Below are 19,169 nucleotides of genomic sequence, written 5' to 3' on the forward strand. Positions count from 1 at the left end.
TGACTTCGAAATATTTTTCGTTTACTGGCCGCTTTAATGAAACTAAACCTACTAAACTACTAAACCTACAAAAGCTACTATATTCTACTAAATATTACTATACTATATACTATAGTATACTAAACCTACCAAGCATTGGTATTGTATGCATTGGCGTGCATTGTCTTGTAAAAGTGAGAAGATAAAATCCATTTAGGAAATTTGTGTCAAGCTTTAATTATAATGTAATTTATTTAAACAAGGAGGTCTCTCAAAGCTTGTGTAATATTATAAAACTAGCAACCGGTCATTTTGACCGTGGTAGGTTTAAATCCTCGCGTCATTAAATCATATCATGTACAATTCGCCACAGAATATTTTTCCTAGTTAACTAGAGACACTGCGATCTGGACGACGAAATTAACAGGATCATTTGATGGTTTAGGGCTTCCGACGGACGTCACGAGGTCCGCGAAATCAGAACGGTGTACTCGGCGATTTGCATAGGTACGGCCTCCTTCTTGGAAACGAGCCCTAACGTCCCAAAAATCGATGTGGCATTTTCGTAGAAATGATTCCGAATGCGGCAACGATTGTTTCGAACGCAGCCCCGTTGTCCCGGATCGGCCGTGCGGATGCCTATTTTGGTGATTAGCCAAGATCCGTTGACGTATTTCTACGTCTCTGCATGCGCGATTGCACCGGGACGCTCCGTCGCGGCATTTAACAATTTAGCGAAGCAGCGATTGGCCGAGCGATAAACTATTTAATCGCGGGACAGAAAAATTAGCCGCCGGCTAGATCGCTCGTCCTCCTTTCCGACAGCCGGTCATTCTAGATCGTCCGGCTTGGATATGTACATGTCTGATGGCATTAATTAGTCACGAATATCACGGCGCGTCGCGCGGAGAGGAACACAGGTGACAATATCGTTCTTAAATGAACGATATTCTTATTAACCCGAATTTTCGGGTAAAATCGAAGACATAGAATGGAATACTATTTCTAACAATAATATTTCAATGTCCCCAGGTCTAACAGCGATGCCGTGTGATAAATCGTGTTGGACAAGGACGCGCGAATAGAGAGGAGGAAATCATCTTCTCTGTGAACTCGTCTCTCTGCTATAACCTTTGATATTTTATCAAGGTTATGAATCGGTATCGAATTTAAAAAGTCGAGTTAGAAGAATAAGAGTGATGCGCGATTGATGCCAGCCGGAAAGTAACTGTACAGCTAAATAGGCATCCTTTAACCCTTTGCGGTCCACGCAGCTTATCCGCTCGGTACTGTTTATTTTGAATCTTGTCGAAAATTGCTTCTATAATAACAAATCTTGCACTATAACAATGAGTCAGCTCATGAATCATATAACATGAATCTGCTAAATTAATAAATTATTAATTCCTTCCGTATCGAAATTAAATTGAATTCTTGTGTTATCAAAGCTTAGAAACAGCAGCGAATAAAAACAATACAGAAAACAAAAATTATCTGGTGCTATTAAGAAAAGTATTGAGAACAAGTTAATGCTAATCAACGTGACGCGAGAAGGAGTCATAGTGCAAGGGGTTAATTTACGTGGTTTCCTTACGAAAGGCATTCCTCTTCTATTCGTCATTATTGTTCCAGTTAAATGTTCCATTGCGTATTAATTAATTTTCAGCCAAGTACGATGATAGTATAGAGTTTATCGATGAACATTGGAGTTCGTATCTGCGCCGAGTCACACTCGTTACAGAACCGTTAAAGCCGGGACAGCTTGATCTAACTCTTTCCCGGGGAATCTCGGTCCCCGTAAGGTCGCGCGCGCGCGCGCGCGTCCGAGAATACGGGTCACGAATGAAACTGCAAAATAAATGAACGTCCGCGAGATGAGCGGGGCGGGGGAGAGGGGGGCCAACAGCGAAAACCGTACCGGACAAACGTAACGCGCGGCGGCGGCGGCGGCGGCGTCGGTCCTGCCTCATTGTACATTTAAATGCGCGCTTATATTAATTCATACTGTCTTCGCCTGGCAGAATGTAACCGTTCCGGGAAAAATCGGACGCGGGGATAGAGAGACACACCGGGGCCGTAAAAAGTCCCGCGGAAAAGACAGAGAAAGAGGAACAGGTCGCGGCGCGAAGCCCTTTTTCACCGGGACGACACTTATTTCCTCATTTCGCAGCCCATAGCGGCGGAACGAGCGTCTGTTAATTGCATATGGGAGTTGCACACGCGAACGCTACCACCACCACCACCCCCCCCCTCCCCCCCCCCCCACCCCCCCGCGCGCCGCCCCGTCTGGCAAGAAAACCACGGAACATTCTAAATTAATGCTTTTCGTTAACGCGCCGGCCGCCGTGGATGCAATTATAATCGTTCTGTCGTGGAATGTGACCGGGGCGTCGTCGCCGGAAAATCCGGCGGATAACGCGCGCGGAGCGCAAGCGCGACGGCTAGCATTTCGGTCATGCCAGCTGTCCACCCTACCGTGGCCGTTCTACGGTGGCTATGGGACGAGGGGTTGCGGCGCACGGATTGCCCTATGGGGCACGGGTCTGGCCCTCCAGACGATTCAGAGCAACCTAGCCACGCCCAGAAATCTATGCGCCGGTGGAGGGGATGCGAGGCGGTCTTCAGTCTCTCCGTCGATGATAATCTCGTGAGACAGAGCTTCGGTCTTCTTTATGGGGCTGAACGTCGCTTGCTCGGGAACGGCGCCGTCTGGGTAATCGCCCGAAACGCCCCGCGGCGAACACCTTTTTGCTCGCGCTTGTTTCAGCCTAATCGCTGCGTCCTGGGGATTTAGGCGTGTTCGAGATTTTCGCCGAACGTTCGTTTGCGTTTGGATAGTCAATATTTCTTGGAGAAATTGAATATAATTAAAAAAAATCTGATTGGATTACTCAGTTTCCAATTATTAACTTAATGTTACGTATATTTCATTGAAGTTTATAAAAGTATCGAATAAATTGACGAATAACAATTATAAATTGTACACTGCTTAATATCAGATTGCGATTTACAAGTTTTCGAAGACTTCTAAACACTCTATTAGTGCACTGAACTACTCTAATTATTAAAAATACTGTAATGTAACTCCATAGTTTCAAGGTTCAATCAAACCATCGACAGAAAGTTATTTTATCTAAATTCAACGTTGCTAAGATTTTTAGTATTCCTGGTTCCATTTAATTTATATAAATATACAGAAATTCGCAGTACATAGTCGATGAAAATGCGAATGTATTGGGTTGCTCGGAAAGTAATTTCGTTTCTTTCCAACAAAGGACCTAATTTATTTCACAGCCAACTTAAGCTGCATAATCATTATATATTAGAACAACTGATATAGCAAGCCTTGTTTGTTAAACATTTTATTCGATTCTGTGCAATAGTTTTTATTTAATGATCTATCGTGTTTCATTTCTACTAAAAAGAACGAAATGACTTCCCGAACAGCGTAATAGTTAAGTCTTTTCAATGCGATCACGATGCGTATCGTGCAATATCTGCGCGCAACGTTTATTTCGCCCACAAATTCGCGATCCACCGATGACACTCGTGCGTTCACAGTTGGTAGAACAATTACATTGTAAATCGACGCGCTCCTTATCCCACGGCCCTTAACACCGTGAAACGAGCTTCGGTAACGACGCCGTCCTCCATCGACAGATCTTCACCGTAAAAACTGGAGCAGCCATAGTTTCGCCCAGGCTGTGTCGCAAATCGTGGATTCAATTAGGGTCACGTTAATTTTGATTTCTTCGCATAATTCTCTGCCGGTGTTCGGCCTTCGGTTCCGAGTCGTTGAATCGACGCGGTTCAATGCTCGATGAAGCTATCTATTCCGATTAGCTCGAGAGGACAATTTCTGACGTGGACGTCGCAGAGAATCGGCTCCTCGTCCCCCGTCGCGGCCTCGTTGTCCGCGTACGATCTGCGAATCAGGAAATCGTTGACTGGCGGACAAGCTGTGCACAGAATTCTAAGACGAGTGGGTTTATGATGCCGGCGTGTCTTCGTAGTTATTTTTCTGCTTGAACAATTCTTTCTTTTTAAGGGTAGTAATTTTCACGTCTGCCATCGTGGAACGGGACATTGATTATTTTATTGAAAATTATTGAAAATGAAATACTTATATTTAATACTAGGAGACTTGCACGAAATTGATCAAGCGATGATAGGGTAAATGTTGTTCGTACAAGAGCAACTTGTCTTTACGTTTTCTATCATAGCTTACATTGCTATTATTAAATAAATATTAATACTTTAATACATATCGATATTAATACTTTATATACATATCAATATTAATACTTTAATACATATCAATATTAATACTTTATATACATATCAATATTAATACTTTACATTCACATAAATATTATACTTTATATATAATAAAGATATTATATATAAGATATAAAATTGCCTAAAATTATTCTATCACGTAAATAATTTTTATAACGATAAAGTTTAGATTTAAAAAATTGTTGAGTAGATATTGCTGTTATTTCTACGATTTTTAATAAGTATTGAAATATAATTGGCATAAAATTATTCTCCCTTTCTCCCCAAATACGCTGGATTTTTGAATTTCTCAAATATCATTTTTCGTTTGGTTTTTCCAAGCATATCTCGAAGCCCTTAATTCGTCAAATTCCTCCGGTTTTCGCGTGACACTAAAAGGGTTAACAACAACCGCGACAGACGCGATCGTTCAACGGAAATCGCCTACGCTTGCGTGCAAACTTGCCTACAGCTTTTGCATATTACATGCATACTTTCACGGTCTACTCGCGACTTATGACAACTATGACACGACTTACGGCGCACGGAGTTCGAGACGCTTACCCGACGAGCAGCTTCAGTATCTTCGCCATGACGCCGTCTCTCCGGCTCGCGTATTCCATCGCCTGGCATACGTTCTTCAGCAAGCAGGACCTTCCGTCGAGACCGTGGCTGAAACGGGAAAAACCGGGTAGAGTGTTGGTCGCGTGAAAACCGTCGCGTCGGTTCGGTCGCAGTGATATTTTATTCAGCGAACAAAGTCGCGCGAAGTAACCGCAAGGAGAGATTCATCGGCGGCGCGGCCCGGATTCGCTCGCCGGGGCCAAAAGAGGGCTGCGTCGGAGGGACCGAAAGGATGCATCGGAAGCGCACCTGGCCGAGCGAAACGGAGCGAACGAAAAAGGGAGCGGAGCTTGGCTTTGCCGAAACCGAGAATCGTTGCAGTTGAAAATCGTTTTATGGTAAATATCGTCAAATTAAACATCGTAAATATTGTAAAATACTGTAAATATTGTAATACGTATCCAGTATTTGCAAATGTTAATAAAAGAGATACAATAATAAGTAAATTGATTTCTAAAATGAAATAGTAAATGTCCTGATTTCTGAATTGATTTCCCAAATAAAATAACAAATAACCTAATTTGTCGAATGAAATACTAACTAACAAAAATTATACGTCCGAGATATTCGCATTAGGGATATTCGCAGGGGTCAGCTCAGCCGTGGTGCAATGGAAGAGTCTCACCCTGGAGGAACCGCCTTCGTGATCACGGTAACCTTTACCTAAATAGTACCTAATAACCTAATATGTCAAATAAAATACTAAATAAATTGATTTCCCAAGCAAAATAATAAATTAATTTCTTCTAAGAACATCGGTCCAATTTCAGAAAAATCTTGTCCCGATTTTTCAACGCTGGCTGCAAGCTGCAAGATTTAGTCGCCTTTTCGAAAAAGCGATTTCCAGCACCGTGGTCTCTGGTTGCTAGAGTGCGGAGGTTGACTGCGGAAGCGGACGGGACTGCGCCATTGGCCAATTCGTGGAGACGAGGCCGGAAACCGTCCGGGCCAGAAATCCCGATCTTTTTCCTCGCCACGGCCGAGCAGCTCGCGGCAATTTCCAGGCACCGCAAGCTCAACCCCCTCCCCCCCAAATGCCGGCTGCTGCCACGGATGGTTGGCCAGCCGCTGCATTATTCACCGTCCATATTAAACTATTTATTACCTTTCGTAAACGAGCTCGGCCGCCTCGTGAACGTCGGTGACCGACCTGCCGGGACGACCGGTATTGGGTCGACCGGCGTTCGGACGACCGGTGCCGGTTGGAAGCTCCCAAACCACCTTGAAGCCGGCTGCCTGGGCGAAGATCGTCGTCGACGGGAGCAGGGTGATCTTGAAATTCATCCGGAACTGAAACGCAGAAGTTCCATCGTTGATAGTCGGGGGGCCGACTTTGTTCGGGGCGTTAAATGAATTTTACAGTCGTAAATACCCAGAAAACTCATTTAACTGACTAGTCCCATAAGTATTCGTACCCAGGGTGTGAATGAGAATGTATATAATGAATGAAAGGTTAAGATAGCAATGTAGAGTTAGGTTTTTGTAAACCAAGTCCTATTTCTAGGCCGTGAGGCTGAAAATAAATAAATATTATTTATATTAAGTGTTCGTACCCTCATTGTAGCAGAATATGACGTAGCCTCCTAAATTTTGTCGAATAGCTTGATTGATACACTTCCAATAGTAAAAGAGTATCCGAATAGCATTTGAAATAGTATTTGGATAAATAAAAAAATTTTGCAATAAAATTGTATTTGAATTAGACTTGATATATTAATACTAAAGAATGACTTTATTAATTAGGAAATGTTCCTCTAGGATTACTAATATTTGAGGAGACTTATTAATACTAAAGTATAGTATAGTGTAGCATAGTGTAACGGTAATATTATCGTATAGTAACGTTAGTAATTACTAATGGTGGTATTATCAGTATAATATTGACAGTATAATAGTATATAAAGTATAGTTAAAGTATTTACAACTACCCAAGTTTCGAATGTTCCGCGGATGATACAGCGACACAGGTGGTCCCCAACCCTTAGGCTGGCGTCCGTCAGAAACTAAACATTTTTGTATTATGATCGTGGGACCCGGCCGACGTTAGCTAACGTAAACCTTGAAGAAGGAGCAAAAAGAAACGTCGCACGTAACAGGGCATAAAGGGTGTGTCCGACGTTCGATGGGAACTGCGACGAACGGTGATACCCCCGGTCCGGCAGTCTGTCATCGTGCCGCCTAACAATCGGGATGATTGCTCGATCGATCTCTCTCGCCGCGACGATATTCGCGTCCGATGATTTAATATCGCTGTGTCGGCGGATCCGACTGGATTCGCCTCGCCTGTTCGCGGGACTATGTTTCGCGACGGAAATTGCGTTCGCCATTTTGTTACCGTGTTGTTTCAACGTTCCCGCGCGCCTCGAATTCATTATTGCTCTCGTTACAGTTTCCTTAAACCATCGCGCGGCAGTTTAATTATGAAAAATTGTAGGTCAAAGAACCATTTAATTTTAATTAGTCGGGGGCGCGCGAGTTCGCCTAACATTTTCACGTGGTACGTCTCTTTTGTTTTTAATGACGCGGGACTGCGGAGAACGTGCAAGGAGGAAGATACTTGTTTCGGCGAAGCAATTATTATTGTACTGTAATTTTTGCGTTAATTGCAATTGTCTAAAATAATGGTTGGGCCATTTTGATATAACTTATATTTTTGTAATTATCGTTACAATTGTCGCTATGAAATTATGGTATTAATGGTTACTTTAAAAAAATTTCTGTAATGTTAATTATTAATATATAGTCTTTATGTACTTCTGTTTTTAGACCTTGATAAGAGAAGAATTTATCTTTACTTCGATACACAGAAAAAATTAATAACGTTTACATTTCATTATTGCATGAAATCTGTATCACGAGCCTGAGTCATTATTATAGTGCAAGGTGTTAATATATCCAATGATTTTCGTGAAATATTTATCAGATAAAAATTAAATATAAAAGATATGAATAAGTGAAACGAATAATGTCGAATGAAACATAAATCGCGTTAAATCTCTATTTTTCGTTAGGTTAATCAATACCACCATGATTCGAGAAAACGATTCAATGTCAGATCGAAGCTATTACTTCCAATCCCATTGTTCCGTGCCATCGCTAACGTTCATTAGCTCATATTCCCTCAGCAAACAGTAGTTTAACTAATAACACGATACAATTATCCATCGTCTTTATTCTTCCTCGAACGTTCTGTTTCACGGTGCTTATCGATCGCTCATTTACTGCAGGCGGCACCAATCGATTTTCCCATAAAGAACCCATCGCTGACTTCTCACACGGAGACGGGGGGGGGCTCGTTCATCAATCAGTCGGCGTACGAAATAAATCCGTGACAAATTTGCCGTGTTCACCTCTGTAACGTTGATCTACAGATAAATATAAGAACAATAGAAATCTTTAAATTGCTATCCCGTGTTGCGACCTAACGTTAAATTGATGATCGAGAATTGGGATATTGCTGTAGCTCCTTCTTTTCTATATTAACCCTTTGTGCTAAGACTCCATTGATTATCACGTATTTGTTCTAAATATTTTTCTTAATAGGACCAGGTAATTTTTGTTCTTCCTTTCTGTCGTCTTTATTTAGTTTCGTTTCTCAATTCTTATAACAGAAGAATTCAATTGCGATTTGCAAAAAAGATGAACAAGATTCATATTTAGCAAATCTTACATGCAAGGCGAACCGCGGGACACTGTCATCTGTCTCTGGCAAGTCGTTTATCAGAGGAGAATCCGGAGCTCGTCGAAATAGGAATGAAAATAAGGCTATCCTTTGAGTTCCAACCCCGGTGTCCCGTGATTCTTTTAGCTCTGCGACGACGACGCGACGCGTCCCTTTGCCGGCAAACGAGCTCCGTAAGATCCTCGAGGATCTTAAAGATCGCTTCGCTCTTTATCTCTGACCCTCTCTGCTAATCTGTCCGAGCGTCGTCGACGACCGGCCCGAAAAATTTCGGCGACGAATTTCCGATTCAGCAGACGGCGCATAACAAAATACACGTCGCGTCGGGAACATTTCGCTGGCGGATTTTGCGGATATATTCGCTGGCGGATGTATGAATGCATTCGGTGGGTCCTGTCGAATAAGGGAACGATGATGAATCGCGCGGACGTTTCGCCGCTATACACTTCGGTTTCAGGTTCTCTGGCGACTTTTAACCCCTCGCGATTTAATTTCCAACCGTGCGTGCCAAAAGCGATACCAAGGTGTCCCTTAGAGACTTACTAAAGGACGCGCATAGGACCTATCGCGTTTCTGAGACGTTTTGTTCATTAATCCTTTGCACTCCGAATTTTATTTAAATTTCGTTACCAGCAGCTCTCGACGCTTTTAAGTATTTTATTCCATATTTATTTTAATTATAAGGCAATTTAAATATTTTAATTATAAGGCAATTTAAATAAATAAAGAGTGAAACAAATTCACTGAAACACCGGTCTTATTTACGCTATTGTCATATTTTGAAATTGTCAAGAGTATGATATCTTTAACCTCGACATCTATTTAATTTGGACATGAAATAATGTCGAGCGAGACTCGACAATGGAGCTTCTGAGATCAAAACTAATGTCGAGCCACACTCGATATAGGAGTGCAAAGGGTTAATGTTGCTTCATCATATATTATTATTATAAAATATATTTATTATAGTATTAATATTATAAAATAAATTTATTATGGTATTAATATTATAAATTATATTTATTATAATATTAAGATTATAAATTAAATTTATTATAATATTAAGATTATAAATTCAATTTATTATACTATTAAGATTATGTAAATAAAGGTATAAGAATAATTATTAGATTGGGCGATCGGAACGATCGGAAACATGTTAAATAAAGTCTTCAACTTCACGTAAAAATAATGGATTTCTTCAAGTTCATGTAAAAATAATGGATTTCTTCAAATTCACGCAAAAATAATGGATTTCATGAAGTTCACGTAAAAATAATGGATTTCTTCAAGTTCACGTAAAAATAATGGATTTCTTCCTCCCCAACCTAAAATTTAATAGACTTATCACGTCTCCGATACGTCATCGTAACCTAACGGGTCGAAACTCCGTCCCTGGCCCTTCGACGACCGCGTGCATTTTCTATCACGCGTGTCGCGACCGTTTAGCGTAGTATTACCTGGCACGGGCGCCGCTTTGTTCCTACTTTCCGGGAGCAACGGCGTCCAGGTATTCGCGGCCGACGGCTTGCGAGAGAGAACCGGCGCAAAACCTGTTTCCCCAGTTATGCGAGAAGGGTAAATTGAATAATCCTTCACGCCCGTGCGCGGAATAATCAAGAGGGTAATTGGAGGATTTCGAGCCGGGGCAGGGCCGGGCCCTTTGTCCAGACGACCGGTCGAGTTTTAAGGACAATTCCTCGGACTGCCCCTGCTCCCCCACCCTCTCCCCTGGTCGCTTTCCGAACCTCGTTAGCGTATCGGCGCAAACGTCCGGCAACGGAATAATTCGATGGAAAATGTCTGGCTTCATTGTTTTCTGGGTCGCGGGAACTGAATTATTTCAGCCGATGCTCGCCGGTTCGAGTGTTTGCCGTTCCCGGGGCTTCTCTCCTCCTCCTCCTCCTCCTCCTCCTCCATCGCTTTAATGTTTCCTTTCATCTTTGTCGGGGCAGATCGTTTTCCCCTTTTACATCCGACGAAGAAATCCGAAGACCGACGCTTTTTGGTCTCTCCGGTTGTTTGTTGACTCGCGGCTGGGATCGGCCATTGTATGCTGATCCTTGGAATTTGGTTATCAGGCGACGAGTCTGTTTAAGTTTGTCACGAGCCCGAAATAATTTGATACAGCGCAAATCGCTGCTCTTTTCGCGAGCTTCGCGATCGATCGCTGAAAGAGATACCGAGATTTTCTACCCGTACCAGAGAGTTTTAACCCCTTGGGTGCGGCTGGATTTTGCGCGAATGAAATTTTTCATAACTTAATCACCATTTTTCTTAATATGATAAAATATAATAAAATATAAAATATAATGATAGTGAATCTCATAATATAGTAACAATGCTAGGGGTGAACATAATAATAGTAAATATCACAATATAATAATAATGATAGCGATAAACATAATCGTAGTAAATATTACAAAAACTGGAGAGACAGAGTTAATCGATGTCAGCACTGAATATATACATATATACATATAATTATGTAATAAATTTAATTAATCATTTATCTAAGAATTATGTATAATAATTTATGCCTATCAAACAATAATACCGCGTCCTCAACGAGAAAGAATCCGTTCCCGATCGACCCGTATCGAAATTAGCCCGCATGTTCATATTCCAGGAACGATATACGCGCACCTTACGCTGTCGGTGCCGTTTATGGGGCGCGGGTCGCGAACCGGCTGCGGCATGCGCCCCGGGAATTTATGCGTCGCACGACAGCCCACCGAGTAGTGCGACTAATGCAAACTGATCGTTGCCCCCCGTATTTTCCCTTTAAAAGGCGATCCTCTCCGGCCGAGAACGCGTTCCGGGGCCACTCCGTGATGCATCGCGGCCCCGCCATAACTCCGACGATTGAACCGGGACGGGCTCGTCGATCGTCCCGAACGCGTTACCCCGCGCACACGGTATCGCGGCTTGAATATTGCAAGGGAACGATACACCGGGAAGCGGCCAGGCTGTTCGTAACTTTGTAAAGCTGATTCACTTTGTCTTCGACCGACTTGGATTTCGCTGCGGGAACTATTGCCGGGACGGGGACGGGGTGCGCTGTTATCGGATTGACCCGCGATGCGTGTGCGTTGCAATTGTTTGTCATTTTTGGGAGCACGTTGGAGAATTATATTTGCTGATAGGGTAAAGTAGGGATGGTAGTAATGAGAATATAGTAAACTAAGATTTGTGTTGTAGAAAATAAAAATTCTCGTAAATATAAATGCTACGGAAGTGATAATTTAAGGGTAGTAGTTTAAGGGTAGTAATTTAAATAAATTTAAGGGCAGTCATCTAAATAGATTTAAAATAGTAATTTAGGGCAAACTAAGGACAATATTAACCCTTTCTATTTCGGACAGAAAATATGTATTTACTACACGTTCAACCCTTACTTCAGCGTTTAAATATTCGTGGTAAATGGGTAGAATTTAACTTCGATTTAAATGAAGCGAATACTATATACATTTAGTAGACTGTTCCATATTACAGGGTAAAGGGTTAAGTAACAATTTCTCTTAAAACAAACGTCAAAGACCGAAACTACAAAATACTTATTTATCCATCAGAATGAAGACAAACGAAATGAGCAAAGAATAACCTAATAACCTTCCTATCTTTGAACAATAACCTAATTAATTAGCAAAAGGTACGTGTAAATTAATCGTAGAAATTCCGAATTGGATTTTCATTCGGAGATTTTCACGGTACAAGTTCTCAGTTTTCGCGAACGGCACGGGTTAGGTAAATTCGATTCGGTTTATCTTCGAGCGGGATTCCGTTTCGTGCGGTTCCGTGACGGCGGCCAGGTGCGGGAGGACAGGTGAGAGGAGCCCGACGTCGAACAACCGCTCCCCGTTTTCGGGAACGGTCAAACATTGACATTGACTGATTCTTTCGGGACCCCGTGGGCGCCCGGCGTATCCGCGAAGAGGACGGTTTCCATTCTATCGTACTGATCAAACAATTTCCCGCGTGCCCGAGACGGAACGGCGACGAGAGAGAGAGAGAGAGAGAGAGAGAGAGAGAGAGAGAGATCGGAGCTCGAGAGCATTGAAAGATTCAGGGAACGACGAAATAAAGTCGGCGTAGCGCGCCGAAATATCGCAAATCCGTATGCGGAGTTTCGTGGGCTAGTAAATCCCCGTTTCGCTTGCTCGCGATAATAATCGGGGCCTTGACGTGGTTACAATGTAACGACGCCTAGTTAGATTCCAACTCGACGAAGGAACAGTGACAACTTCATATATGTTTAGACTTGATCGTAAAACTTGAACATATGATCGAGCATATGGGATATCGAACAATATATCAATTAATGAAAACAAAATTTATGTATCGCAATAAATATAATATTAAAAATAAATATAATATATATATATATATATATATATATATATATATATATATATATAAAGATAATATATAATAAACTTAGTTTTCATAGTGTCCGAATATTTTCGTGACCGACTGTATGTTCGAGGTACATACGAGTATGTATTCTGTGCGAGAGACTATTTTCTTCGACGTTGTCCTCTTAGCGAGTGTCTTTCGTGTTCTGCTGGTTCCGTCTCGTGTCGTGTAAAACGTCGACTCTTATGATCTTTCTATTGGTTGTCTTAATATCTATATGGGGTGAAAAAGGTCTCTAATTCTTGAGTGGGTGGTGCAATTTGGTCGTCGGAGTAAGGGATGTGATTTGAAAAAACTGTGATGATTATTAATGCGAACGATACGAAGAGGTCTGGAAAATAATGGTTTGTAATATTGCTCTGTCAATGGGTTCACTCAGGGAGGTCTCGAGGTGGTGTCCGATGACGCCCGATAATTTTCGGACTACATGTATTATAGTCGCGTCGCGTCGAATGGTTCGGCCATCGCAGCCGACCTTGGTTATCTCGCGTTTGGTCTTCTTGAGACCGAAGAGTCGGCCCTCGCGGAGACGAGAGCGAGCCGGGGAGATTTCCTGAAAGGCGCGCGCCGCCGACGCCGCCGGGCCAGCGGAGTTTGACGTTCGTAATTGTTTACGATTTTCGGAGCGACAGGATGCGCCAGATGGGACCCGGATCGGCGCGAAGGGTGCCCGACTTCCCGAGGAGGAACGGAGCTGCCGCCGTTATCAGGTAGGCTGCACTTCCGCCTGTTTCCGCTCGTCTCCGCGCCCGTCTCCGCTCCGAGAACTGAAGAATTACGCGACTACCCGATGATCCAGTGCACTTACCGGCAAGTACACGATCCAGCATCGACGATACGCCGCAGCCGCCGCCTGCATCTGCCCCGTACACACATACATACATACACATACACGCACGCACACATATCCCTTCCTAATGCACGAGACTGCGGCTGAATTTCAGATCACCTGCGAATCGATACCACCGGCTCACCATGCTGTTAGCAAATCTTATCTTTTCCGATGAAGCACTTTTCTTGGAATTATCTATGAATTAATTTGTTAACCGTGGCGAACTTTATGATTTATCGATGTGAAATCTGTGAAAGGGTTAGTTCTCGTCGTTGGACGTGTCCTAAGAATTAGACGAAGAAGAAATATTATATTATATATATTTATATATACAATTGGGGTAGAATTTACTGTGATATTAGATTTCTGAAATTACTATTACATTATAACACGATTCTTCTCCTCTCCTATATTATATATTTATGTTATAGGAGAATTTACTGTAATTTCGGATTTCTGAACACAGTATTGCGTTGCACAAAAATCACTGCAGCAGGCCTTTCCAATGGCTATAGCAACGTTCCCTTCACCCTTACACTATAATATGATTTTTCTAAAACAATATTGTCGAATACAGTAAATTAAAATTTGTATAGTACTTGACAATTTCCACTCGCAAATTACACATTTTTGTTACAGTAGAATTGACTGCGATTTTAGATTTCTGAATAGTTTAATGCGCGTTGCAAGAGACCATATTTCCGCAGCACGATCCCGTTAACGCACCGGACAACGATCGGGATCAAGGACCCTATAGGCAAGCCGTATTCGCGATTCGATTACCGTCCGGGTTAAAAGCACTTGGCAGAGGAATACTCACGAAAAAGGAGCTGCCCTTCCGGAATGCCAAGGATCGGCTGGCTCTGCCGGCGGCCACGGACTCGCTCGCGGTAACGAGGCCGAAACAGAGGATGCTCCAGAACAACGGACGCATAATCAACGGATGTCAGGCCCTGGGCCAAGATGTGTCCTCTCTCTCTCTCTCTCTTGCGATGCTACACCCGCGTGGCCTATAGATCGCGCGAACTGTCGCACGACAGAAATGCCCTCGCGCCCGACGTAGTTCGAAATCGGTCGACGTCGCCTTGGGATATCGATAACGGTGCTCTCTCTCTCCCTCTCTCTCTCTCTCTCTCTCTCGACCCCACTATTGCCACTTCTTCCTTCCGCTTCGAGCGTTCATGGGGCTCTCTCCTCCCCACCCTCTCCGTTTTCACAAATGTTCGGCCGTATCAATTAGCGAGAGCCGAGTCAGCTATTTTCGAACCAAAGATTCTCGATTTCATTGAACCCTTTGCTGCCTGAAGTGTACCTTCGTTACTATCGTCCCTTCCATTGTCATTATCGGCGTTGGAAAAGCTGAATAGAACGCGTATAAATTGTTGGAAACGTTTGAGAAATTTCAAAAAGTATTATTTTTTTAATTGAAAAAATATAATTGGAGATGAAGAGAATTGTGCGTGGCTTATAGTAAATGCAAAGTATGTACGTTTATTTTGTGTAAAAATGATATAGTCTAATATCTTTTGATGTTACATAATAATTTTAAGACTGTTTAGAGACGTGGTTATGGCTAAATTGCGAATTTATAGTGCCAGTTTTAATAATTTTTAATTCGACTGTTCAGAGACGTGGTTATGACTAAACCGCGAATGTATATTCTCAGTTTTATTGATTTCAACCCCTTGTCATACTTTGACGAGTCTGCCACTGGTGAAGATAATATCCAGTGAAAGTTTGTATAGTGTGAATGCTATTACGTTATTTTAATTTGAACAAAATTCCAATCCCTTGTCATCGATCTTTAAACATTGAAGCGACTGTGATATATTTAAATTACTTTTCTTCTTTCTAAAAAATATTATAATCGGAAAACCTTTAATCGTTGCAACTATGAAGAAAATGTTATTTGCTTCGTGTCTAATAACATTTCGTGACTAATAACAATCTTCTCGACTAATAAAATTTCGAGTCGCAACATTTCTTCCCGAAAGGAATGAAAATTTAATAATAGATGGCAACGAATCGATCGATTAAATTTTTGTTGAAAGAAAAATCACGTTTCCTTGTTCTGTTCCGTGTTCGACTAAATTATTTACCTCCCTATCTCTTCGCGCTATCGCTTGCTGCTTCACTCATTAATACGCGCTACCCCCCTCATTGTCTGCGCTTTCGTTGGCGGATACTGAATTTGGCTAAACGGCTACAATTTGTCTCCGACGCGAGCGCTAGTCTCTGTCGAAAACGCGAGAGACACGATGAATTTCTCCGGTCCAAAGCATCAGATGCTCCTTTGTCTGAAATATGGAACGTGCCAGTACCTCTCGCTCGAATACCGAGACTCTCCTCGGTAAACTACTAAACTGCCTGGAACACGAAGCGATCTTGCGTTCTCCACCCTGTCTCTACTACCTATGTTCCCCCTTCTTCCCCCCTCTCTCTCTCACTCACTCTTTCCCTCTATCTTCGTCTCTCCCTTTTCTTGCTTTCTCTCTCTCACACACACACACATCCTCGCTCTCGCTCTCTCTCTTTCTTTCTCCGTCCTCGTCTCTCCATTTTCTTGCTTTCTCTCCCCTCTAGCCATTTTACGAGCAATACTCCGCCGTCTGAAGTATCGGACGAGTCGGTGCACGCTAGAAGCTAGAAGTGATTTGTCTATCGATCCGTGGGACACAACAACTGACCCACCGTAACATTGACTGTTATTATTATTGCCACTAACAATGCTCTCGCACGTTACCGGAGAGCATAATTGCGTGTAACATCTTCGGGCGATGCCATTGATATACACTTGAACTGATCCGAGTGCTTGGAAGGAAATGCGACCATTTGACGGTCTAGTTAACGTAATAGTATTAGGAGACATTGTCATTACTATTATTATTATTCGCCTTTTTCTATGCTTCGTTTTTCCAGTCTTGTTTTTCGAAACTATGGCAGTTTCATATTATGATAGTTTCATACTATGACAGTTTAATATTATAACAGTTTCATATTATGATAGTTTCATACTATGACAGTTTAATATTATAACAGTTTCATATTATGATAGTTTTATACTATGACGGTTTAATATTATAACAGTTTCATATTATGACAGTTTCATACTATGACAGTGTCATAAAATATTTCAGATTTTATAACAGGTGCTTCGATGAATTTCTGTCATTATTATATATTTTAAAGTCATGTTTTCTACTCGGGGCTCGGAATTAACCGTCACGCAACGTGAGGATTGCCTCCTGATTACCATCGCGATTATTGTATAATAATATGGGAGCTGCAGTAGTACATTCCAACACTTTTACTTCAACAATAGATAACAAATTATTGATTAGCCCATAAAAAGCCGATTTACAGGCTACTGTTCGGTAAAGTGATAATTGTCTGAGATATGCTTGACTCGAAAGTATCGTTACCGACAGGTGCACCTCTTAACGCAACGACCCATTCGATCGTCGCAGCGCAAAACGTATCGCGCCCGCTTTACAAGATCGCAGGCAAGTTTCATTGTTCATAGTTGCGAAATTCGGCTCTAACCGGACATCGTCGAAGCATCGATTCGACAAGGGCCGCGTTGTAATCGGTTAGGGCGGTACTTATCGAACAAGACAGTTCATTAAACTTGGGCAAATGCATTTAGCTGTGCGCTTCTCGCGCGACAAGACCCGTTCCCGCGGAATCGGCGACGGAATAATTCCCGGGAGTCGGGCCGGTCTCTGTCAGCCCGGCAATTGGTACCTTTGCAGTTAGTTACCATCGATTAGAGTGACTTCGCCGACCTGTTAAACCGGCTCTCCGAGAGTCGTGTCACACCGGGAGCAAAGCCTTCGCCCGGGCACTCGAGTCGAACGGTAAACCTGCTGTTTAATAAGAAATTATCTTGCCGGTATTCCGGCGCTTAGCGGCTCGTCTTAAGACCGTGTTTAGGAACTTAATTTCGGCGGTAAATAAAACACAGGTGACACGGTGTTATTTCTCAACGACGCAAGACTGGGATAATATCATTTCAAGGAGAGGGTTAGAATCGAATTTATCAGTTCAATCAAGATCGATTATCATTGATATTATGGATATACATTTGGAAATATCAATGGACAAATATGGTATGAAAATAATATTTTGAGAAAGTAAAAGAGCGAAACGAACTCTAAAGGGGCGTGACCAACACTAAAGAGGGTGGAGCTAACACTAAAAAAGGGGTGACCAACCCAAAAGATGGAGCAACTAATACAAAAATTGGGAAGCGAATAATTCCAATATTCTAATTCTAATATTATTACAATTTAATATTATTTTATATTATCATATATTATTATTTAAAATTATTTAATAAACAATGACCGTCGCCTCTTACTCTTCCTGCCAAAAAAAATGCCATGGCTACCGAGAGTCACCTCTCGCCCTCAAAGAGTTAATAACAGTAATAAACGAACGAAACAATATTTTATTATACGCCTGTGTACGTTGCGTCTCCTTTAATAATAGTAATAGATGAGCGAAGCGGTAGTTTTTTTAGCTTATAGATCCCCGGTCGGTATCCGTGGCAGATAGAAAACGGGTTCCGATAAATCATGCTCAGTGTTGGAATAGACAGGACTTGATGCGGATCTAACAACGCGAAACGCAAGAGACGGAAAAAGATTTATTCCCGCGGAAAGGAAGACTGACGCGGCCCGAGATGAAAGCAGCAGCAGCAGCAGCTGGCTCGGTGGATGGAAAGATGAAGGAAAAATGCGATAAAGCGTACAATGGGGGGGAGATGAGATACGGAACTGGAGCGCGTGCCGTGTCTTAATTAACGCGATGAACGCGGCGATCAAATGGTTTTAATAGAGGTATCGCATTACGACGCCGTCAAACGGAACGAGACCAATATCGTGCCGCTTAAGGGATTTTCTTGTCCGAGAAACCATCAGCTAAACATTTTAGAAAAGTGGATGTATAAATCAGATGGTACAGTGACACATTTTCCTGATATAAAAACGATATTAAATAATATATTTGAATTTTACAATGAATTTTATGCCGGGCTCCCATAAAAATCAAATGATGCAATGACATATTTTCCTAATACAAAAAGAATACTAATTGATATACTCGTATTAACTCATTATTTATCGTATATGATACCATAGCTTGAAAGTAACCAAAGTGTTAATTTTATATAATATTATATAATTTATATGCAATTATATAATATTATATAATTGATATACAATTATATAATTTATATGCAATTATATACAATTATATAATTTATATGCAATTATATACAATTATATAATTTATATAGAAATTATCTTAACATAAACACCGACCGAGAGTCGTCTCTCATCTGCAAAGGGTTGAAAC

General features: G+C 41.9%; 1 protein-coding gene and 1 pseudogene across 1 annotated transcript; both read right to left on the bottom strand.

Moving 5' to 3' along the window:
• Nucleotides 1–3,789: 3,789 nt before the first annotated feature.
• On the bottom strand, nucleotides 3,790–14,745 carry LOC144478301 (uncharacterized). Its single transcript, XM_078196068.1, has 4 exons — nucleotides 14,632–14,745; nucleotides 5,987–6,171; nucleotides 4,822–4,929; nucleotides 3,790–3,904 (listed from the first exon to the last, which is right to left on the bottom strand). Exons 1-4 carry the CDS (start codon nucleotides 14,743–14,745, stop codon nucleotides 3,790–3,792), a joined length of 522 nt encoding a protein of 173 aa, XP_078052194.1.
• Nucleotides 5,405–5,555, bottom strand: LOC144478586 (U1 spliceosomal RNA; annotated as a pseudogene).
• Nucleotides 14,746–19,169: the final 4,424 nt, after the last annotated feature.

The sequence above is a fragment of the Augochlora pura genome, chromosome 2, assembly GCF_028453695.1.
Source record: "Augochlora pura isolate Apur16 chromosome 2, APUR_v2.2.1, whole genome shotgun sequence".
NCBI lineage: Eukaryota > Metazoa > Arthropoda > Insecta > Hymenoptera > Halictidae > Augochlora > Augochlora pura.